Genomic DNA, 25,080 nt, shown 5'->3' with positions numbered 1-25,080 from the left:
ATGGCCAAAATAATCTCGCGCGCTCGAGATAACTTTCAAATTCTCACCATTCCGTTTCGCGGTTAAACTAGTAATTATAAACAAATTAAAATTTAACTAAAAATTAATTAGGACGCAAATAAAACTTAATATAAAATCAATTTTATACATGGTGAAATATTAAAAATTTATTTATATATTTAAAATAAATTTTTATAATGAATTAGGATTAGATACTCTATAAGGGTTACTCCGACCGAACTCTGACTAATTTTTTTCCCTAATCTAGACTTTCTTCTCATATGTCAGACAATTAAAAGAAATTGATAATTCTACCCATATTAATGAAATATCGCAAGTATTACTTCACAAATTAATCGGTCGCCCCGAAAATCTACGAAAATTTGTTTCAATTTGAATCGATAACAATTAAATAATAAATCTCGATCGTAAGATTCATTTTCATTGAGAAGGCAAGATACACGTTGATCGAATTGCATGTATATACGCCTTCATTAATTAAAAGAAAGAGTAGTCGCGAGCGCCGGCACGAAACAATCGATTTACTTCGACGTGTGGCGCAAACAAGATTTCCATGAGATTTCTCGCTTCAATATGGCGGCAATAAGAAAGCTACAAGAAACCGAAATTCTTGGGCGATCTCAATGAGAATTTTCTCCCTCGACACAGCTGAGATGCATCCGGCAGGAGAAAAACGTCAATGTTTACTCATAAATGCATAATCGCCGATTTATTCTCTTCGTGCACGGGGGCGGAAGGAGGAAAGAGGAGGGGGAGGTGTTCGCGAGTCGTAGATGAGAAGATAAAAAGCTCGCGTAGATTAGCGTAGATGAGAGATGAGCCCCAAGGCCCAAGATCTCGACCGCGTCGTTAGCATGTATCGCAGAGATCGCGTTATTGTTTCTCCTTCTCTCTTCTCGATTGAGCTGCGTCCGGGTGGTCCGGGTCGCGCCGTCGACGAGGCGGAGTGCACTTATAGGTGCACCCGTTCGTTCGCGGCCGGGCGGGAAAATTCAAAATGCTCGGAGTCGACCGGGGAGACGCGGATCCGGACAGGGGAGGAAATTGCAGATTACCTCGACGTCGGTAGGTTTGAACTGTTTATTTAAACGTACAAGCACATGCTGAACAATAGTCAGAGACAGTCAGAGTACATTCAAATAGAATTCCTGTCGTTCGCTAATCCTTGGCCGATCGTCACGAGAATTCGATTCTCGTCCGAATAGGCGTCCGTATCTTTTTTTTTTCTTTATACGGTACACGGCGAAAGGGAACTCGTGTACCTTGCGCTTGTTGCGACTTTTGCGTCGTGCCATCTGTGCGTTTTCGATCAGCAATAATTTAAATTGGATGCACGCTGTATATTCAGATAACAGGACATCGCTATGTACAGAATCCGACGACGGCATCCGACGATCTTTTCAGGCTTGTAAAAGGAGTGGTAAAAGTCTAAAGTAACACACGCGAAACATGAAGGAGTAAAAGGAATGATCTTTCAAGGGAACGTGGATTTGTAGAGTTGGATTTAAGTGGAATGGTAATTTTGGAAACCTGTATAATAATAAGAAGAACATAAAAAAAATATAAGAAGAATAATATAAGAAAAATAATCTTTCAATATTGATTTATTTATTTATTAGACAAGTTCTAGAAATAACATCCTGTAAATAAGAACATCCACATCTAACAAATCCTGGCAATCCTTCATAACAATTTTTCGTTAATCTATTCAGTAAATTTCGATTTAATCTACTTCTCGAATTTGTTGGCATGAATAAAGGTTTACCTCAAGAAAAAAGCGTTCAAAGATCAAAATATTTTTCAACTGAGAAATAATGTGCGACAGCGAATTCGAGAATTAAATCTAAAATATCTGGATCAAAGTTTACTGAATAAAGTAAATGAAAAATTTAAATAAAAGATTGCAAGTAGTTGGATATACAGGTGTTCGTTTACTTAATTTTAAGATTTGAATTCTTACAAATAAATGGCAATATTGAAAGATTATTTGTTACTTGTTGCTTTAGATTTTTCCATTTCTTTACAACAAAGGCGAAAAGATCGTCAGATCCAACTACTGGATCTTGTACGCTTGAAAATGTATCACAGTACAAGAGTTTCAAGATAGCTGTAAAAGGGGCAGGTAGCATTATTCAGATCATACACTACAAGAATAAAATATCCAAAAAGAGGAATCTTGCTGTGCAATGCATCAAACTATTTTTACTTAACAAACGCTCATTGAAGTAAATTCATAAGTTTCAGATACAATAGGTAATGAATAATCTATGTTGTGCGCGATTATATATATAAGAGCGTTGCATTATTCCTTCGCCGCTTCTGATTGACGTACTTTAGATAAAATAATCAACATGTTACAAGCCAAGTCATATTTATTAAAATATGTTCGCTTTCCAGGAATTTTTATTCAAATGACTGCAACATAGATTACTTATTGTACCGCAATTTCCCTTTCTCTTCTAATCGAAGCGGAGATTTGAATGAAATATAATCTCAAGATAATTGTACGCGCACAGAGATCGAGAGTACATAATTACATATATAACGATTTAAGTAAGGCATGATTAAGGCAACCTGCTCGGCAGACTTAAAGATCTTGACCCCGACAGTTTTCTTAGTCTCGCTTCATTGTAGAAGGCTCAGAAACAGTAAAGGATGCTTTTTTTAGGCACCTCGTTTGGCAACCTGTCTACGCAATTGCAAAGAAGAAGTTATCACAAGTCACTAAAGTACGCACTTGATGCATGACACGAAATGCCTCCATCAAGACACACAGAAGTACTTTTTTCCAATTAGAAATTAACCCTTTGATTATATCCTTTGTTCGGAGCGCGCATACTCCACAATTATATTGCGATTTTGAATATTTTGCTCGTAATCGAATAATAGAATAGAATACATCCTGCGTTTTAATAATACAGGTGATAAGTCATTGAATCACATCTTCCTTAACATACTTACAGTTCAACATCACTTATCGCCTAACATGTAGCACATCGTATATCTGTCTTTTTTCCCAATACTTTATGTTTTAATTAGGTTTATTTAATTAAGCACTTTCTTCTCTATTAAACATTTATACATGTTTTATAATATCTTTAATGGAACTTTTTAAGCGTATTAAACACCACTCCAAGTATTTTGTTGTGGAGCTTAATTCTTATATATAGTTTGTTTATATTGTTCATCTCAACATATAAATATAATTACATTATCTTGTTAATAATTTGCATATTGCTTTTTGTCAAGCAGTAGTCTCTTTGCTACTGTTTTCTTTCCCAATTAGTATATTAAGAAGAAGAGAGGAATATACAGCATTCCCTAGATACATGACATATTGTGTCTATTTTATGTATTAGATATAAGATTCTTGAAAATAGTGTGGAGTATAAGATGATCAAAAAGTAACAGCGATATAAATTCATCATAAAGACATAACAAATTCGTAATAATCATAATCGAATTGAAAAATATGCATTTGTACTTAAGAAATCATTTCAATACTCATAATTAAGTAAATAATGTAAACAGAAGTTTCATAGTTAATTATTTAAAAATTATATAACGTGACTACAATTTATATCACATATTATACATTTATGCTGCTAATTATTTTTGGTATAGCAAACGTTAAATCTAATACTGTATAGACACCTTATTTGTGCACATATTATTATTGTGTAACAATATTGTATTTGGGGTTTTATAATTAGCCATGATTTACCGTCATTATCAATAACCCACAACTTACTACAACAAAGTAGAAGTAGGGAATCTCCTATTATCAAGGAGCATTATTTTTTTAACGCTATGGATTATTACCAAGGAGTATTATCTTTTAACACTATAGACTATTTAAAACCGATAACACAACACTATTTGAAACGACAATGCTATTTAGCATCTAGGTGCTAATGTAGTTGTTATATATATAACGCTTAAGGAAAGATATTCTACCGTTTTAAATCCTTTTTTTAAAACTTGACACAATGGGTGGTCCCAATAAATAAGAATATAAAGAATTAATAAACGAAAGTATTATCTAAATCTTGCGACTATTAATCCTCTAATATTGTATTGGCCCGATAGTTTGGTCTACAATTTGTATTACATCTAAGATAAACATAAAAGTCAGAATATTCATCTTATAAGAAATTTGACCTGTAAACATCGAGTGTTATTAGTAGCAGCAAATTATATAAAAATGTCCTGACGTTTATAAAATTATTTTAGAATACTATGTAAACTTTTGTGATTTTTTAAAATATTTAAAAGATATTTGTCGTTATGTTTTGATAAAACTGCAATATAGAGTTACTATAAAAAATTTATCTAACAAAACTCGCAGCGTTACAAAAAGAATATAATTTTTTTTCGTAATCTTTTGACAATGTCGGCCACATAAAGCCAAATAACATTTTACTTCTCTAATACTGTGGCACAATACGAATGTCGGGGACATACCGACGGTACATTTATAAAATCTTTATTCTCATCTAAGTCTTCTCTCACTAAAAGAGCAATTTATTTCACTGGCTTGACTAGACTTTTACGGTGTTCACTGATAATTGTAATCTATTATACAAATCTTACTAGAAAAGTGTTTCCCGTCACCGCTATAAAAAATGGACAGACTTAGCGAGTACATAAATCGTACAAAAGAAACGTAGTATCTATTATAAGAACGATACAAAGCGATCATTCTTTCGTACGCCTGACATACTCTCGCACTAAAAAAACCAAATCTCTATTTATAAATACATTACCCATTTTGCGCAATAGCCTCGAATGTCTTTACTGAATCGAACAAACTTTTGAAGTTCCCAGAGAATCATCCATCGCCGCCGCACGCCTTCTGATACCTTCCAAATACACTTCGCGATTGAAAAGTCCAGCACCAAGCGGAATTCTAAAAATAAATAGCAGTGCATATATAGATTGCATGTTATCTGGTGCATGTATAGAATTTAAGCTATACGACCATCATCACTTCAAACGTCAATAAATAATAGACACGTACGTATCGATACCCGGTCTCAGCGTGGCTTTAAAAACTCCCCAGACCGGCTTGTGATCCGAGGTGCAAATACTTGGAACAGAATCGTATACCAAGCACTCTATAACCCCGTCCTTCTGCGAATTAGAATTCTCGTAGCTGACGCGTCTGATATATCCCCTGGTGTGACCTTTTCCCTTGAAGAGAATCCTGTCGGTGTACGCGGGTGTGCGTTGCTTGCTGCTAGAATCAAAATTCTGCGTTCCCGGGTCGTACTTGTAGGTAGGAGGGAATATAATCGGGGCTTCTTCGAAACCGCGCAACACCGCGCCTTCGTTTAGGATATTTTTCAATTGATCCTTGTGCATGTTTATCGGTGATTGTTGCGGAAAACACGTGTTCGTGATCCATTGAATCACTTCCTCTCTCGGTTGCGCTAGACGGAAGTTCAAATCACCGCACCAAAACACGCAGTCGAAATTTTGCGTTACATCTGTGAAAATTGTGATTATATATATATATATATATATATATTTATTTATTTATTTATTTATTATGCGCAATATACAAAATGCAAGACTATCGAAGTTATAACGCTTGACATTAATACCTTTGCTTTTATGCCTGGTGGGTAACTCTTTCGGTAGGTCTAGATTTCTAACGATTCTCTTTATATCGTTGACTCGTTCTTTTACCTTGTCTTGATGCGCGGTCAAATGAGCGGTGACAAAGAGAAAGCTGGTGCCGAATATCATGAGAGCTATAGCCACCGCGCCCTTTGTTCTGAATGCCGTTCCGGGTCTCGTCGAGAAGCTATCCTCCTCCGGAATGGAGCAGAACCAAATCAAGTCTCGTCTTATAAATAATGCGAGGTGAAGTGTACCGAGGTTACTGCTAGTTAACAGCACGTGCGAAGGACCGAGGGTCTCTTGCAGAGCGGCTTCCCACTCGTTTCGTTCGGAACACGACTCTTGAGTTCCTATAACTAACAAATCAGGAACGGTCTCTATGTCGCAGGGCAACATAAAATCGTTCAATTCCTTCGGCGGGTTTTGACCATTCATGTTCCACGTGCCGATAAAAATTTTCAATTCCCGATTAGGCAATACTTTCTCAAGCTCCACTGGCCCGAGTAAGGAATTGGCGGCGATTCTTCCGTGAAGAAAATTCCTACAAAATTCAATTGTTAGTCATCGGATAATAATCATGCCAGCTAATTTTCTTAAGAGGAAAATGTACCTTTCCCGTGCCTTTTGAGTAGGAATTAAATTAAGTACTTGTGCGGCAAGTAACGATTGCTTTGCTAAGCTATCCATAGATGCCCCTGTCGTTTGACAAAAGTAACGGTCTTTCTTTTTAGACAGAGCATCGTGGGACGTTGAACGTGGCTTATGCTGGATCGGTGCACTTTTAATAGAGTCTGGACTAGAATGTCTCATAGAGTTTGTAGGTGAGTTCACGATCAGATTATCCGCGGATCTCCTATGAAGCAATCTACGACGTAATTGTCCCGATATGCTCGGCGATAGCGATCCGGAGGAAGAATTTTCACCTGAAACAGTTTAGAATTGTACATTACGCATGAGATTCTATTAATAGAAATCGTGCATCGTAATTGCGCCAAGAAAAAAAAAAGAATCATCCATTATTTCGAAAGCAAAGAACATACAATGACGGAGCAAATATACTTCGTGCCTAAAAATCAGTTTCATAACGAGATTACGGCATTCCGTAATGAAACCAAATTGCTTCAATTACCACCTATTGCAGTCTTGGCACGTGCAAGTTCGTAACACGATGAAATTATGAGATTTGTTGACATTTAGCTTAGCATAGGTACGAATACCTTGAACTCGTCTCTTATGATTGAACATATGTGTATGTACATTGCCATAAAACCATTTGATTCTTTGATAAATATATATAGAATTAAAACAGCCAATGCGCGCGCTGTGTGAAATTGAATCAAGCAATTAATCAGATCAACTTTAAGTAGTACTATGATCGTGCTTCTAACTCCAACATAGGTAATAGCCTATGTTTAACTTAAACATAGGTATATAAATTCTATGTACGTAAAGTCACCTTATTAAATATATACACATATTTCCTAGTATTCTAAATAGGAAAAATAGAGATATATAAAACACAAACAATTATAGCTGCGCACAAACAACATCACAGCATTAAACGTATGCCTATTACTTAACATTTATGTTTCTAATCTAATCTAGATATAAAATAACTATATACACATTTCTTAAATAGAACTAATATATGCATACGGAACACACATATATTTGCCAATTTAATGATTTTTTTATTATGCTGACACTTCAAAGAGAAAAATTCAATACCCCGTAAGAACAAAATGGAAAATACTAGCAAAAAAAAAACATAAAGAATTATAAATTTTAAGCAGCGTATAAATTTCGTATATCGTTTTATACCTTCTTTATCTGGCTTTTCGCAAGCAGTATCATGATACTGAACCATACTGTAAACATCTGTAGGATTGTAGAATTGCCGTTCCATTTCCAGGAAGAAATAAGTGATAAATTTTCCCTTTGTAAAGTACTCATCCTTAAAGTGTATTCGAGCTTTCTCAGACTCAATCAGTTCGTTCTCATCTTCTGAAGAGTCATCTTCGAATGAGTCTTCCGTCGAGTCTGCAGAGAAGTCACTATCTTCACTACTCTCTTGGGAAATCGCCTTTGTTTCTTTTACTAAAAATTTGCGCGTGTCGCTCGTAACGCTAGCATTATTGAGGGATTGTAACAGCGCGCTTTTACAGTCGGGACTGTAACTTTTCGTTCCATTATCGTGATGCACTTTCCCAGTATCTCCCAGATATGACCGAGAACTTACGCCTATATCGTTATCCTGTTTTAGAAAAGCAATTTTTGTACTCATATGTCTGTCCGATCCTAACTTGGTATCCCCCTGCTCATTTTTTGTAACATTCTGACGCTTTTCACTTATATCATCACCTACGTTAGAAAACCTGGAACTTTCACTTCTTACAGTAACTACGTTCTTACAATTTTCTCTCATATCTGACAAATTCTTATCATTATGCTCTTCTTTTCCAGACAAACTATTTCTCGGGGCTGTTACACGAATTTCACTGCCAATAGCTTTCGATCCAACCTTTTCATCTGAGCTACAAGATGCACGTCCTAAACGATCGGTTTGCCCGCTATCAAGTACTTTTTCCTGCTCGCTATAAACACCTGACTCGTCGTCGTTCCTCGTAAATACGCAACGTAACTTTTTAATAAAACTTTTCCTCTTTTTCTTACTCAAACTTGACATTTTCAGTGAATTACTCGCACACTCAACGACCAAGAGAGACAAGTGCACGTGTTTCGGCAGATAAGACTACTAAACTCCACGTCAACAGCTTTATCAAGACACTGGAAGCGTCACTGGAAGCGTTATATTCGGCTCTATACACACGGCTTTAGAATGTAAGATGGAGGGGATATACAAGGTCATCTGGTCATCATCATCAAACCATATTACACAATGCGCTTAGGAAAAGAAGGAGTGTCGCTCAGTTGAAATTAGATGTGAGGTAATTGAAGTTTTTTTTTTCTAATTTTTTTCCTTCGCATTATTAAGTTAACAGCCGTTATTCCGAATGCTTATTATCTCGTTATCGCTAGGCGTTCCTAAACTAGTCTATTTGCCATAATGGGACATTCTTAATACAAATTTTACATATAAACAAATTAGTAATAATTTAATTGTTATAATGCAGTGTTTGCAAGCTTACCTTCTATATAAGTACTAGGACGCTCCCTCCCCATCGCTACGTTACTCCTTCTGACTACAGTTTCCTGAATCGCCTGAGCCTCATCGTTTTCAATAGGCGTATCTTCCCTCTCGACCAGGACGTCCGTTTGACGATCCTCATTGATGGAGGCTATCTCAGACTTGACCGAGGTACGACTCAACGTCGTCGGGGAAAGTCTGCTGACTGTCAAGCTCTGGGGTGGCGTCCTGCTACGTTCGGTCATGGCGCAGCACAGGGACAGCTTGGTGCTGGTCTGAGATCCGTACTGTGAGTTCTCTATCTTAGAATTCTTATTCGAATCCCCGTCCCTGTACGAGGACTCCAGGCAGCCGACCTTGGTCTTCTTGTTCATGAGCATGCGACAGAGGGACTTTTTCTTCTGCTTCGACTTCGGGGAAACCTCTACCTTATTCGAAACGCTAGAGACGTCGTTTCCCTCGCTCTGCTCCATAATACTCGCGGCTGGGGCATCTAGCGCGGGGGGATCTGCGAGTGTATACCCTTTTACGTTACGCCTCGATCCGCTCGGAGACCACAAGATCAATTCTCACGTCCTCTATAGCTTATAAAAAAAATTTCTTCTACCCTATTCGCAGTACGCGTCGTAATGTATCATAGAAAAAACTCTCAAAAATATTCCTTCGATATTTCAAATAATCAGTAAGCTCTCAATAAATAGAAAAAGTATATATAGTTTACGCTGGTTTACGCGCTATCTCTTTCCTCCGTAGCTGTACGAAGTGAAGTACATTCAATATCCGAAGTGTCTCACATCTTGGCGACGTTTTAAGAATATCGTTACGTCGCGCCTCGCACTTCACCGACTGTCAAGCCGTAGCATGTAATTTCCGCCGGACTCAATCGCTACAAACGTCTCCCCCGTTAAGTATTCACGGCCATAACGCTATTGTATTGTTATCTCCCTCTCTCTGTTAAGTCGAACGTTCAGTCATGCGGGAGGATATCCATGGTGATACCCAGGTAATCGTACTTGGGGGATATCGACGAGCGCGATACTCTTTGGACTATTTGACTAGAATACGACGAGAGCGTCCAACGCGATTCCGCGCGGCCGCGCGGAAATCCCTTTATTACCCTCTTTCCTTCCGCGAGGAGGACGTCCCGCTTGGACTCGAGCTACGTCGAGCGACGGCGTAGCTTCTCGCTCGACATCACGGTTGGCCAAACGAACCTCGGGCGTCCTCGTCGGCCGTCTCACACGTTTCCGCGTACACGTCTCGGTCCATCTCGGTCAGGTAATCGCCGATGGTCGAACCTCGTCCTACTTGGTCCTACTGGCCACGCTCGCGGGACTCGGGGGTCGGACGACTCTCCGTCACGTCATTCACGCAGGGAGATCCGTAACAAACCGTCGGGGCGCGCGACTCGATCGAACGTGTCTACGGGGCACCCGGACCTCGGCCGCCGTCCCCGCAACGGCGACGACGCGTCGGGCACGTCGCGCGTTCGCGTAGTCGCGTCGGGCATTCATTTCTCTCTCTCTCTCTCTCTATCCTCCCTCGTTTATCATCCCCTCCGGGGGAGCGAGAGAACCCTCGCGCGCACCGCAATCGCCGCCCGCCCGCACCGATTCCGCGCAGCCGTCGCTTCCGCGCTCCGCAGCAGACGACGGCGGTCGTCCGTCGGATTAACGATCGGCGAGGGTCCTCGGCGATCCCGACTCAGGGGGAACGAAGCGAAGGCGTCGTCGTTCCCGGAATGGAACGCGCTGCGCCGCGAGGGCCCGCGAGCGATCCACCAGAGACGACGCACCCCCGGAGGCCCCGGATGAAGCTTGGAATCCGCGATCAGCGAGCGAGTGCGCGACTGTCAAACCGAGCAGACGACAGAGGAGCGGCCGCCATATTGATCCCGAAGCGCGAGCTATAATGCCGAGCGTCGAGCGTCGCCGAGCGAGGGGACGGCACGACCGCCATGTTTAAGCCCCTTGCACAATAGGCGATAGCGACAAAGGCTGGATTCGGGGAGCGCGCTATTAGCGCTATTTGCTTATTCTATCCTTGTTTTACACCTGATGAGCGATAAAAATAGAATGATGCAATAACGCTAATAGCGCGTTTCCCCGAACGCAGCCAAAGTTGCCGACAAAGTTGTATAGCTTTGTCGGCAACTTTGTCGCTGTCGCTATCGCCTATTGTGCAAGGGACTTTACTCCAACCGCGGCCCGACAGCTGGGACCCCGATTATTGAATTTATTTTCAAGAGTACATGTGCAAATTCTGCTCCTACAGAAAAGTTGCAAGTTGATTGGCTACCGTATGTCTTTTAACCAATCAACTTGTAGATTTTTCGTAAGAATGGAATTTGCACACACGTTTATCGTGTGAATAAATTCAAGAATCGGGCCCCTCGTTATGAGAATGAAATTGTCGTGGAAATGCAAAATTAGGTCTGCAGTTCTATTTAGCTGAACTTCTTGCATTATAGTTCATCTTTTCTCTTTTTCTCTCCAACGTAAAAGAGGAAAGGTGAACCGTGCAACAAGTTCAGCTAAAAAGGACAGGCCTATTATATAAATTAGAAAAGAAATTACTTTTTATCCTCAATATTTCTTGACTTTATTTCTATAACGTAATACAATTTATTTTCAAAATTTAGATTTTTAAAATTTAAATATCCTTGCAATAAACTTGCATTACGAGTAGCTTCAGCGTAAAGTCAATTTCAACGGTCTTTGAAGGTTAAAGAAGAGTGAGGAGAATGAAATTCGCGCGTAGCGCGATGGACCAAATATGGCGGATCGTCTCGTTCTCTCCTCTCTCGCGACCCTATCGCGTTGTACATACATACTAGGGTGCGTTCCGATTCCCCACCTGGGTGCTGAAAATCTATAGTGCACGTGACATATACTATAGGATTTTTAGCACTCGGGTGGGAATCCGAACGTAGCCCTACGTGACGTGCACACCAGCACCAGCGCACACGCCGCATACTCGGATGTGGCCAGTGGCGGGCTGCGCCATAACGATGTTTTGTTTACATCGGGTGCGCGACGAAGAGAGCGATTACGACAACGGCGATTAGGATGTTCGACGAAAATGCGAATGAAGGATCGGCGACCCGCGACCGTGGCAGATACAAAGGTAGAACCTTCTTGGTTTCTGTCCATTAAGGCTGTCAGATCGAGCCGCGTCACGCTCGCTTGAGCATCCCTCCATCATAGACGTTTCCCGCGAAATACCGGTCGACGACAACCGGCCAACCGGGCCGGACCGGCTCGCGAATTCGCGCGGAATCACAACGCGTTTGCGTCCCGACGACCGTGAGAACCATATCCTATTGAGAAGATCGGCCGAATCGACGTCCCGCGACTCCCGCGGGAAACGTGATTGACGCCAATTGACGCGACGCGCCGTTTCGCGCCCCCGGGAACATTCGAGAAGGAGCAGCTGTCACGCACGTGCGTCCTCCGCGCGGAGCCTCGCCCCGCCTAAGCGACCTTGATTGTCGTTCTCGATCGAATGTCGACGAATTCGCCGAATATGGCTTTTCTTGCAAATAATTTCTCACGGTTCGGTGAGTATCGCAGTATTATCGAAGGAATTGTGCCTCGGAGCCTTTGAGATTTTACAGTGAATATGACCATTGGCGTTCAGGGGGTCGATTATGTATCCTGAAACGAGGTGAAAATTACCGAAGTGAGGAAATTTACTACAGTATCTATGACATTTGTCGAAATCTAATAAATCTGTTCACTCTTGTAATTTTCACTTTGTTTCAAGTTACACCCTCGACCCCCCGACGTCGATATAACTAATTTAAGAGAAGGATGAAGAAGTTTTACGAACGAAAAAGCGAGTCGCAAGACTATTATGATTAAAATAAAGAAGAAAAAGGCAGAGATAGAATCTAATTGTAAGTGCCGATGCTGTAAAAGTGTATTTCAAATCGATTGTCGCGAAATATCAATTATCTTCGTAGAGAGACGAACTTGCTGTAATGCTGTTGTGATATTCGTCTTGAATATATCAAATTATCGAAAAAAAAAAAATAGATTTTGCATTTCGGGTAATCAGTAGGTACAACTTCAGATCAAATCTATATGTTTGAACGATCGAATGCGTCGCGATGCGGAACATTTCAGCTAAAGTTCCTTGAAATGCAGTTCCAGTTAGAAGAATAACATCGTTATTTTTCTTCCCACGAATTAATCTTACAATAAACATATCTTCCCCGCAAAAAACGCGGGAAAACGAGATACGATCGTCGAAAAGCGATCGCGCTCGGCCGCTCCCGTCGCGTCTTCATCGCGTGAATCGCTGCAGTGAATCGCGTCTCGTCGCGTCAAATCGCGTCTCGCGTCGCGTCGCGTCGCGTGTCGCGTCGGCTCGCCCGAGAAACGGAAACGTGGGTCGCGCCGCCACCGCTAGGTGTCGGGCCGGGCGCACGACGGTCTGGCTCGCTGTGTGGACGGCCACCATTGTTGAAACACTGCTTTGGTTGATGCCCCGACGATTTTTGGGCCGAAAATCGTAAATTCGCCCGTGCCCGCGGCGGTAGGGCCTCGTTGCGGTAGGTGCGCGGTTAAACTCCGCTCTCGCGATCGCGCCCGCGTACGTGTCTCGCCCGCCGAACCGTGCCGAGCGAACGGGGGGCCGACGATATCGCGGGTACGCACGTCTCGGGGGCCGACCGTCGTGCTCCGTCTCGTCGACGTCGTCGTCATCGTCGTCGGTGTCGTCGTCGTCGTCGTCGAAGGCACGGTGGCGAGCTCCACCGTCGGCCAGGGAAAAAGAACGCAAGTGAAATCGCGATCATTTGTGCGCGAGGGTGAGGAAGGGGGTCCGCGGCGCGTTCCGGCGCGCTCTCTCGCCGTCGGCGCGGATCGTTTCTGTTCCGTCGGTGCGTCGTTGTCGTTGTGCGGATTGTGTCGCTGGCGCGATCGGCGCGGCGCGCACACCGGATCGCGCCCACGATCACGACGACGACGTGTCGGCGCGACATCGGAGCGTGCGTATCGTGCGTGTGCGGCCGCCTCCGTTCTCCCTGCCTCCCTGCCGCCGTCGTTCGTGCCTTCTTTCCTCCCGCCGCTCCGGCGCCGGCGCTCCCGTGATCGTCGTCGTCGCGCTGTGCCGCCCGGCGGCAACGCGACGCCGTGCGTGCGTGCGTGCGTGCGTACATTCATTCTTCGCGCATTGTATGCGTTGCGTGCGTGCACGCTCATGTGTATGTGTGTGTGTATGTATATGTGTATACGTGATACGTGGATTCGCTGTGCTGCTGGCGGGCGGCGTGAAAAGCGCGAGGCACGCCGGCCGTCCCGTCTCGTCGCCGCGATATAAGGTACCCGGTGAGATTACTCGCGCGGTGAATCCGCGAGCGGCACCCGCTCGCTCGCTCGCGCGACGACACGACGTCGTGCCGACGGTGACACGCGGCGGGTGCTCCTTCGGAAACGTCCGTCGGCGCGGATCGCGGATCCCGCTGGCACGGGTGCTGCCTCCTCCCTGCATCTCCCTCTCCCTCCCTCTCTCCTTTGTCCATCCCTATCACTCTTTTTCTCGCTCGCGCGGTGTGCATATAGGTGTCCGCGCGACGACGCTATCGATGTGTACGACCGCGCAAGTGTACAATACGTTTACGACGTGTACAATACGTGCGGGATAAACGTGTTTGCCGTCGCTTGCTTTCGTGTACATTAGGTACATCCGTGTGTGTATGCGCCGTACTCGCTCTCTCTCTCTTTCTCTCTCTCTCGCTCACTGTCTCGATATCTCAGTTTCTCTCTCTTCCACCCTCCGAACGGCGTGTACGCGCGGTGCGTGCCGCCGGAATCCGCGAGATGCACGCGGCCGATTCACGGAGGCAGGCAATCGCGAGCGAACATATGATATACCGGGCTGAATGTCACCAGGAGCAACGTTGACATCCGCGGAAAACGGCGACGAGCCGATCCGCAACCTCGCGGCGCGGGCGGACCGTTAGGCACGTTCCCTCCGGGAACGAACGCCGTCGCGACGTTTCTGCTCCGACTTTTACGGATCTTCTTTATCGTTCTCACTCTCTTGCCTTTCCGACATTGATACCTCGATTGCCACGTTACTTTCCAACAAGTGTCGTTGAATCGGCGATAGGTAGCTCGACGCACCTCTGCGATGCCGTGAGAAAAGAAATCCGCGATGTTGGTGCTCGTCGCGAGGTGGAAAATCGCGGAGTACGTCGATCACTGACGACGCGCCGATACGCGCGGCGGATACTTAATAGCTGTTTTGATAGTAGACGTCAATGGATCGTGTGAATAAAATCGAGTACTCTTGACGGAAGAGGTGGAAGCGTGAATCGTGTGTCTGTGTGTGCGTTTCAGAATAGAAAGACACAAAAACATAACCCGTGTTTCTTACCTGTGACTCCCGTCCTTTCCCTCGAAATACTCACCTGGATAAATGAGAGCGTAAACGGCGTAAATGTTTGTTACGTTTTATTCATTCGTACGAGCCATGTATGTAATATACATTCCCAGACTGCAAGCTGCTAAGTTCCGATCTGTTTCGCCTGTTCTGTTCGCAAGGGATATTGATACAAAGACAGACTTTTGTTTTCTTATCGATAAAAATCAGAAATCCGATTTCACAGCCCATTATATTTAATTTGCTGCTTAAATTCCTGGAATCTCGTGTCGTGTATTAGCAGCTTGCTCGAGTCGGAGTTTGTAATATCGTGTGAAAATTGTGAGAATTTTAGTAAAAAGTTCCTGCGATATGTCTAGATCGGTAAGAGAAATGTTTCTGTTATGATTACAGAATCTCTGCGAACGTCTAAGCATATATCGCCAGAAGGGAGGTTCGATAGGTTTCCGGATATAGAGCGATATTACCACTATTGTCAAGATACAAATGAGAGAGATAAACGTAGTCCAGACCTACAGTATGGTGTGAGTTGTCACGACTCTTCTATTGTTTCCAGCAATGGTAAAATACAATTATTGTTCCGTTATTTTTCTGTATATGTTCTTTATTTAGGACCAAAGCAATCCGCAGAATTAAACGTTTCTATGTTACGATGTAAATTGCAGCGTCATTTATTTCCAATTGTAAAATAAATCTTCATGCAAATATTGTCGTCTATCGATCTGTTGCTTCCTGACATTTTAAATTATAGCAGCTTGTGTTATTTTGTCTTGTATTATGATGGGATCTGTGGTGAATGGTGAATCACGATTAATTTTTGTTTCCAGGACTGCATGTACTTGACATTGCGCCACAATGGGCGCTACCGAACAATTTTATGCAGTGGATCGACCTGCAAGCATTGGTAGCACATAATACTGTGCAGGACATTGTTGATTTATATCACAAAACGAAAGATACCACGGAATCTATTAATCTAAACTCGATATATTCTGCAAAGTTATCACCAACAACACCATACGATGATAGGATAGTGAATTCTAACGTACTAGCTGGTACAGTTAATGAATCACTATCCAAAATAACGGGAAACCTGCAGAAGGAACAAAAGAATAGGCTGAGCAACTGCCAGAAGGATTTCGGTGAAGGGGCAGACTCGCTAACCATCAGTAAAACGACGGAACCCACGTATTCGTTCGTGAAAGATAAAATCAAAATTTTGTCCGAATCGCAGAAAGAAATTTGTTATGACGCAAATATTAGCCTGTTCGGTTGTGCGTCGAAGCGTTCAATCGATACGCAAGGTATTGGATTGAAAGTCACGTCGGACAATATTGAGCACGGTAAAGAAGCTTGTGACCCCAATTGCATCACTTCTGTAGATAACGAGCCACTTGATTTAGTAGTAAATTCGAAAGGAAGTACACTACGCAGCCATACTTACAGTGAGACGAAAGATCGACTTTGCGATTATCCGCATTCGTCAGGTGTCGATAAGAAGACCCTTCCAGCAGATGGTGCCATTTTAAGACAATTAGACCATTCCCCTAATGTACAGAGTTTTTATAACGCAAAGTACAAGACAGTAGATTACGGTTTATTGAAGTTTTCCGATTTAAATGAGTTGTCATGTAATTCGGACAAAGGTAAAGAATTATTCAAGACCATCGGTAAATTGCATGCCAGTAGTGGTGAGGTAAATGGGAAGGTTATATCAAACAGCGATTTGAAGCAAGAGAGTGTGCATGTTCTGGACAAGTACGTCACGCATGTATTACCATCACGCTTAAGTGGCAGTAAATCGAAAGCATCGTCCTGGACATATTTACAGTCGAATGTCAAATGTAACAATATCAAGAAAGAATGCTGCAGTGAGGAAGAGGTACACAAGTCAGAAAATACCGATCTAGTGACCGCCTGCTACCCGAGATTAAGCAATTGGGCGTGTTTCGAAATGTCAGGACAGTATCCAGGTCATAGCCGACCACCGGTTGGCACACCTCCACCGCAAACTGTCTGGAACCATCTCACTATGACGCCGGGTCAAGGTAATTTTAATTTCAGGATATTTTTAATGCGACAAATTAATTAATGCAACAAATTAATCATGATGCTTGCGTTTTCAGCTATCAATATGCACCCGACAGCGTTGTCCGGTGCTACGTTGAGTCCAGCCGGGTTCTACACACATCCATCCATGGCACGAGCGTCCCATCTACCGTCTCAACTCACTCCGCAACTTGCTCATACGCAAGCACCACCGACATGGCATACACCCACGGTTCCCTCGAAGAGCATCACGCCGGCGAACACGCCGGGCAATCCCCTGTTCAATTTACAAATGTTGGTGGACAATCGGCAAAATCAAAATCAATATAGAAATTCGCCTGGTTCTCAGAGCACCTTAGATCTCTCGTCTACATCGGAGATTACTTCGGAGAATTACTCTCGGATAACTCAGGATATTCCCATCAGCTTGACTGCGAGAAATGTGGATAAAGGTAGTCGAAACGGAAATATAATCTCACCACCGATACCTCTTAACGGGGAGACTTCGTCGGACAGCGGAATCAGTTCGTCCGTACCGACGCCGAACTCCGTCAGTGAACCAGTCTCGCTGTCGACGAAGGAGGTCACCACTCCTAAGATAACGGTGAAAAACTTTGAGAGCAATCTAAAGGGAATCGCGAATCTTCATGATAAGATTAAGGAAATGAATGTAGATAATTTTACGCAGAAAGTGATAAATTTGCCACCGAGTGTAACGATAGAGAGGGTGGTCGCTGACAAAAAGGAATCCGAAGCTTCTGCAAAAGCTAAGGATACGTTGAGTGTTATCGCGCAAGTGCCAAGGAACGTCTTACCTGTTATAGTCAATCTCACGTCCAAGATGGAGAAAGATGTCACGGACAGTCCTAAGCGAGAATCATCTTCTGAGAGGGACAGAAAACACGAGGAAACGAGCGTGAGGTCACCTAAGAACTTGCCGAAGAGAGGCAAAAAAGGCGTCGATTCTCTGTTGGAGAAATTAGAAGGGGGGAATAAGAAGCTCGGGAGTACCGAGAATATCGGTTCGGTGATCGTGATGCCGATAGAGGAAAAGGACACGTCCAGCGTTAAAAGTATGTCGCCGGAGAGGCAGAAGTCTAAATCACCGACTCGGGAGGACGAGGTCGTATCGCCGGCTTTCAGTAATGACGACTCGAACGACAACACCAAGCAACGTAGGAAACGAAAACTGGAGAAACCTGTGAGGCTGAGCAAGGACTCGAAAACAGAGGTCGAGGATATGGAACTTGAGCCCACGGAACCGACGGAACCGAGGATTATCGACCCGTTATTGGAAGAGACAACCAGTTCCACAGTGGCGGCCGACGTTAAAACGTCGGAGGAGCAGATCGCCAGAGGAGTGGACGAGAGAATATCGGACAAGACAACAATGGACGAGATCACGGAGGAAAGATCAGAAGAAAGTCGACCGATTCGAAGGCGGAGTAGTAGCGAGGAAACCACGGCCAGTAACTCGACACTGACAAATCAGAGAACACGAAGAAAATCCAGCGAGGATGTATTGTCCGAATTCCCGAAAGTAATAAGTCCAAAGGATACAACGGCGACAGCGACGACAAATCCTTTTGTCGAGGTCGAGTCGGAACTGGCGAAGATGTTCGCCGGTATCGTGGAAGCGGATCCGGAGGTCAAAAATGAAGAATCAAAAGCGGAACTCGTGAGCGCGCAGATCCAAGGCGATAGCACCGCTGTGAAATTCGAAGGTCTTGAAAATAGTATTCTACCGATGACAGATTCTCAGAACGTTCAGAGCAATCCCATCGATGTTTCCTCCACGGTGGACACGAAACTATCGGGGAAAAGGGGTAAGAAAGGCAAGATGCAGGGTGGTAAGAGAAAGATCTCCAGGTCGACAGAGAACATTTTTGGCACGACGGACGATTCTCCGCCGAAAGAGGTGAAGAAGAGACGGACATCCAAAGGTTCGAAGAAACAGGATCAAGCTTCGAAGAAAGCGAAGAAAAACACCAAGATTGACGGCCTGAGGGAGATGGCGTATGATTCTGGTTCGAACGCGAGTTCGATCAGGTCGCGAGGGCCAGTGGTTCACGTGGAGGGGCCAAGGGACAGTCCGTTGAGTATCCAAGTGGTTAATGCACCACGGGAAGAGGAGGAGGAGAAGAGCAAAGAGAAGCGGAAAAGCGTCGGCAACGGAAATGGAGGCCGAAGCAAGAGGCTCAGTCATCAAAACGATTTAGATTACAGGGGTACGTACATCTACGAGATAAAAAATTATTTCTATAATTTATTACTGTTTATTTTTAGATTTACTTTATCGCTCATTTTTGTCTATCCGCAGGTAAAGTCAGTAGAGCAGGTCTCTTCAGTTCAACGTTGTCTTCGCGATACGACGCGCACACTACGGACTCGACCTGGGTCTGCGTATTTTGCAAGCAAGGTCCACATTCTGTTATACCTGGAGATCCGTCCAGACCACATCCGAATTTGGCCGGACCGCATATCGCGACTGGAACGTACACGGTACATGTACATTCTTTTTAAATGACTTAATGCTTCGGTACGATAGCAACTCGATACGTCTAATTTGTGACAAGTAAACGTTATTCCTGTATCTGATATAAATCCTATTTTTATAAACTTTATCCGTATTGTATATTGTATTTTTAATTCTATGTTTATGCTTATCTGATTCTCTCATATCATATCGAGCATGATCACGATTTTTATGATATTCAAACGATAAAAAAAACTAAGTTTTTAAAAATGACATTTGACACTAAATGCAACGTGCCATTAGAAGCGAGAAGTCACGCACTAACGGTGCGAATAATACGGTAAATGCCTGTGACAGGTTCCAGCCGGCGTGTTAAGCGATTTATTTGGACCATATTTGATCGGCAAAGAGCGGTTGGAGGATGGCATTTTATCGGCCGACGAACAAGAAATTACAACGGAACAAAAGAAAGGCGGCAAGAACAAGAGGAGTTTGAGGTACGCGGGTCTGGCTGACCAGTTTTCCGCGAAGATGGGCAAGAAGAAGCGGAATTCCGTTGAAAGTAACACAAACACCATTTTTACGGGTATGACTCTCCATCCCGGCGGAGAGGAACAACGGTGGGAGGTGTGGCTTCACGAGCAGTGTGCGGTATGGGCGGCCGGGGTGTACATGGCGGGTAAGTCAACATCAGAATGACGGAGATGCACGTAGAACGGCAAGACAACGGCAGCGAATATAATTATACTTACGTACAGCTCATAAGTAATATGTAACGAAAATTGGAATTGTGTTTGGCAGGCGGCAGAGTGACAGGATTGCAAGAAGCTGTGTGGGACGCCGCTAAATCAGTATGCGACGCTTGCGGCTTGACAGGCGCGAATATCGGTTGCGTGAAACGTGGCTGTAAAGCTGTCTCGCATTATCCGTGCGCGCTGACGAAAGGCTGGCACCTCGACACAAATCAGTACATACCTAAGTGTAATCTTCATCGAGTTACGTGAAACTGCGGTGAGTCTATGAGCATAGGCTAATATGGAAGTAGGTCGTATTCACATTATATCACACTGAGATCCGGCTTTAATTAGATGCACCGAATAATGGGCAATAATGTAAGAGACTAGGTATATAAATCCGTTTATGACTGAAGATAGCCTTACTAGTTAGTAAGGTATGTTCTAGTTAATAAAGGAGCAAAATATCCTCATGCGAGAAAATCAGTTTGTGTGTAACGTAACGAAGTTACGTCGCGATCGAAACGTACATAACGGATGCGAAAGAGTAATCAGCGTATTTATAAATAGATAAAATTTAAATTAAAATACTAAAATATATGACATTATTGTTGATTTGATATTCTATTTTTTTCTGTTCTAATAGATAAATCCATTTTTAAATCGATTTTTTTATTTGACGATGAATTGGAATTGTTCTATAAGGTGCTTTGAGATTGCTCCTTGCATTATATTATTTGACGCGTAAATGTATCATGAAAGCATAAATGCAATTATACTAATTTCCAGACATCAAGTTTAGAATCAATATGCTCGAGAAAAATATCTTCCGATGTACAAGATGTTTAAACGGAAACTCTGTCAACTCTGTTTCTGAGAATTATAGAAAGGAAAAAAAGACGAATGAAGAAATAGGTATTTTTCTTCGTGATTGAATTTAATTTAATTTTCTTGGCCTGTGTGGCCTTGAACAGTGGCCTTTTCGACTTTAATATAAAAACCAGAGATAAAGAGCAAGATTTTTTTTTAAATTTCGAATTTGTAGAATAAACGGATCGCTATATCGAGGAACAATGATAATCAAAAATAAAGACGTTTGCTTTTTTTATTCATGTTTCTGAAGATCTAAAAATATTGCCGATTTTCTTAATAACATCATGTACGCAGGAATACACAAATAGGGCATATTGTATTTAATAATATCGACATCTGTAAAATTGTGGCAGCAAAAATCGGATGCATTATAAATATAGTAAGACGGAATAAGTCAGTAATGTAAGCGAAAATGGAATATTCTCTTTTCTTTTTCGCGAAGATTCAGAATGTAAGGCAAGTGTTCTCTGATGCATATAAAAAAAAGAACTGTTTGTATATATAGCAAGAATAAAGGGACTATTGTATTATTAAAGCATCATGATTATACTTGGAAGTTTTAGAAAACTTTGTATGTATTGTTTTTGGAAAAAAATATAATACATACATATGTTTCACGACAAGTAGCAAAGTATAATAGTTTTATGATATATTGAAGAATTTGATTTTCTTTTTGTTTATGTCGCTCCGTGAGTCATTAGCTCATATATATATAGCTTAGCACACACGATCGTCCATATAAAGTCTATTTTTCGTTACACTTTGATATTGATATTTCTTTTGCAGCTACTTTATCCTATCAAATTTTTATTTAATTTTGCATGTTATAACGGGTTGACAATTTCTTATAGAGAAATATTTTTGTACTCGCATCGAGCGAGATGATTAAAATGAGAACACTTGTAAGACTTTAGTGCCGCTGTATATAATATAATGTAACAAAGAACACATCTCGTTGCATTCAGTGATGCGTTTTGTATCGCGTCACATTCACTGTCATTTTATCATCGGTCGTGAAACCAGTGATTCAGATCCAATGTCCCACATATGATTCATTGTTAGTGATTAAATTAATAGTTTACAGATTATTATGGAATTGTAGTGATTATATATTGCTGATTTATATACATGTATATTTTATATTAATTTTCTTTTTCATATTAATATGAAAATTTATTGTCGTCATCTTTGCTGTCATCATTGTTGTCGTCATCATCGTTCTCATTGTATTTTATAAGTGTAAGAGAGGCAGGTTTTCGCTACGACAAATGTAAGAATATAACAAGCGATTCTCTTACTACATCAGGGAGAACTAGCAAAGATCAAGAAAATTGTATAAAAATAATATTATATAGAAAGATACAATGTGTGTGTGTGCGTGTGTGTGTGTGTGTGTATATATATATATATATATATATATATATATAATATTAATTTGCATAGAAAAAAGTATATATACATGTATAATATGATATAATATACATATATATATATATATATGCATCTATGTATGATTATATACATATGTATGTATGTATGTATACATGTATAAATATACACCACACAAATTAAGTACATATTGAAAATAGCCGTCACGTCTCCCACACAGCACAGAGTACGATAAATTAGGTATAATCATTTTTAAATAGTAACTATATATTCAGAGATAAAGATAAAATTATTGAGCGTAAAAAAGATTCTTTGTACATATATAGTGCGTAGCAACAAATGTAAAAAAGAAAGACTATCTCGGAGAGAACCTTTTATTTAGAAGCTTAAATCATGTTTTAAAGAAATAGTAATAAAAGGAATGACACGTTCACACTTCAGAAGAAAAAATGCATAAAGCCTAATTTTATTTTTTGTGAGACTTTTTCGAGACGGTTTCTGACACTCCTCGGCATTAAGGGTGGTCTTTGTATAAAATGGACGGATGCAGCCAAAAAATACCGCTTAGATGTAATAAGAGAGATATGGAAATGTAAACGAAACGCTTATAATCTACAATTGTGTATGAAAGGGAAACAAAATTTTATCTTAGACAGAGTAACTGTAATATTAATCATTACTTGTGATACAAAGAGAGGAAGGAAGAAAGGAAGGAGACAAATTCCGGAGTGAAAACAACGAGCGAGATATATATTTCAGCTCGTTTTTTTTTTCGTCGTCGAGCGCACATGGCCCTGCGTATACACGGAGGGGGTTCGCGGCGTGCGTCCCCGTGTACAGTAGAACTTTTGTAGCATGTCAGTAATATAGCGTTGTGTACATTGTCACTTAGGCATGTCTTGCGGATAGGTAAGGTCTAAGGGCAGTTAATGCATCACCGAGATTGTAGAGAAAGAAAAGAAAATCCCTTAGGAAACCTCTCCGTCCGGTCCCTCGTTCCGTACGCAGAGCCGTGCGCGCCGAGACGCGCGCTGCGGGACAACAGGCGTCTTTGTCGCGTTTATTATTATTATCTTGACGATTTGTATAAATGGGACATACTTGCGGCTTGTAAATTGCACGTTAACGAGTGAGAGGCGTAGGCGTTGAGGCGTCAAAACGAGAGAAGTAGTCGAGCGCAGGGAGAAACCTGAGAATATCACGATGCCTAAGTAATTTGTATAAAAAAAAAAGAAAAAAAATGACGAATCTGTATAGTAAGAGACGAGAACGTGTGTCGCGTCATATGTGGACGTAAAGGGAAAATAATCGCGACAGCGACAGGGTCGCTACGTGAATTGGCAGCAGGTAAACGGAAGCATCATCGTTAGGGGCGAGAACGAGAGGATTAGGTATCTCTTTATTCCTGATCTTCGCGCGTATACTTTAAGTCTAATTCGTTTTTCTTTTTTTAGAGTTTACTTTTTTCCTTTTTCCCCCCACCGGCTCTCACCGCTCCATCTGTCTCTCTTTCTCCGTTCTTCTTTCTGGCTTTTCGTCTGTCCTGTCGTATTCCTCTTCTTTCGCGAGTCGGATAGAAGATAGATGTACCCAATCTTTCTTTTTTGTGACCTGGTTTAATGTAATAATTATTAAGAGAGATATTGGTTAAACTCTATTTAATAATACGGAATGGTAGAGAAATCGGCGAATTGTATTTGAAGATCAATACAATAATACGATTAAGAGAGAAAAAAAATATACATCTTTGTGTAATATAAATATAATAAATAATAAAACACGATATGTGCGTCTGCTGTGTGTATGTGTATGCGTGTACGCGCGTGTGCTGTAAGCTGTCTAAGCGAAGTTCTCCTAATTATAAATCCCGACTGCTGCTGTTGTGATAACGAGAATTTTTCACGGTCGTAATGGCGATTCGCGCGTTGTTCATTAGTGCAAAATCTTTTGTTATAATCCAACGGGCTTCGCGCGTGGTTGGCGCGAATTCAAAAAAAGTTCGCCGTGCACCTAACGCCCTATCGTTAATTGCCTTCCGGTTCTGGTTCAGAGGTATTTCCGGATCGAACGAGGCTCAATTTCAATAGCGTCGCTCGAGAAGAGTCGCTACGTCGCGTTTTGATAGAGATTTCGAATCGCGTTAGTTACGGAACGCGTCGCGACGGTACGCGCATCGTGTCAGCAATCATTTATCGTTCAAAAGGGAACTTCGCACGGGTCTTAACATTAAAATACGTAAGTGCGTCCGCTTTTATTTCGAGATTATTTTCATGTATGCTGATTGCGATGGGCCTCGTCTGACTCGTCTCTTCCACGTTACTTCCTTAGAAATGATCGTCAGGTACGTATATGTAGTACAATGTATATATATTTTA

General features: G+C 42.1%; 2 protein-coding genes across 10 annotated transcripts; one reads left to right on the top strand and one right to left on the bottom strand.

The window, feature by feature from the left end:
• Nucleotides 1-1,087: 1,087 nt before the first annotated feature.
• Nucleotides 1,088-10,697, bottom strand: Inpp5e (Inositol-3-phosphate synthase). Of its 4 annotated transcripts, XM_071708324.1 has the most exons (7): nt 9,912-10,697; nt 8,796-9,302; nt 7,468-7,686; nt 6,257-6,569; nt 5,628-6,187; nt 5,042-5,510; nt 1,088-4,930 (listed from the first exon to the last, which is right to left on the bottom strand). In XM_071708324.1, exons 2-7 carry the CDS (start codon nt 9,265-9,267, stop codon nt 4,816-4,818), a joined length of 2,148 nt encoding a protein of 715 aa, XP_071564425.1. In that variant the 5' UTR covers nt 9,268-9,302; nt 9,912-10,697; the 3' UTR covers nt 1,088-4,815. The 4 variants fall into 4 exon arrangements, with proteins under 4 accessions (XP_071564425.1, XP_071564424.1, XP_071564426.1 ...); XM_071708323.1 differs by having other exon boundaries at nt 8,796-10,697; XM_071708325.1 differs by lacking the exon at nt 7,468-7,686 and having other exon boundaries at nt 8,796-10,695.
• Nucleotides 8,944-24,488, top strand: LOC139773688 (uncharacterized). 6 transcript variants are annotated; one of them, XM_071708319.1, is made up of 7 exons: nt 8,944-9,083; nt 15,578-15,745; nt 16,012-17,232; nt 17,311-19,461; nt 19,554-19,735; nt 20,067-20,388; nt 20,511-24,488. In XM_071708319.1, exons 3-7 carry the CDS (start codon nt 16,062-16,064, stop codon nt 20,711-20,713), a joined length of 4,029 nt encoding a protein of 1,342 aa, XP_071564420.1. In that variant the 5' UTR covers nt 8,944-9,083; nt 15,578-15,745; nt 16,012-16,061; the 3' UTR covers nt 20,714-24,488. The 6 variants fall into 6 exon arrangements, with proteins under 6 accessions (XP_071564420.1, XP_071564417.1, XP_071564422.1 ...); XM_071708316.1 differs by lacking the exon at nt 8,944-9,083 and adding an exon at nt 11,773-11,920; XM_071708321.1 differs by lacking the exon at nt 8,944-9,083 and adding an exon at nt 13,199-13,349 and having other exon boundaries at nt 15,578-15,708.
• The last annotated feature ends 592 nt before the right edge of the window (nt 24,489-25,080 follow it).

Source organism: Temnothorax nylanderi, unplaced genomic scaffold (genome assembly GCF_030848795.1).
Source record: "Temnothorax nylanderi isolate EJ_2023f unplaced genomic scaffold, tnyl_v1.0 TNYL_tig0066_pilon, whole genome shotgun sequence".
Lineage (NCBI taxonomy): Eukaryota > Metazoa > Arthropoda > Insecta > Hymenoptera > Formicidae > Temnothorax > Temnothorax nylanderi.
The sequence above is the reverse complement of the archived record's forward strand: the minus strand, read 5'-3'. Positions and strand labels throughout refer to the sequence as shown.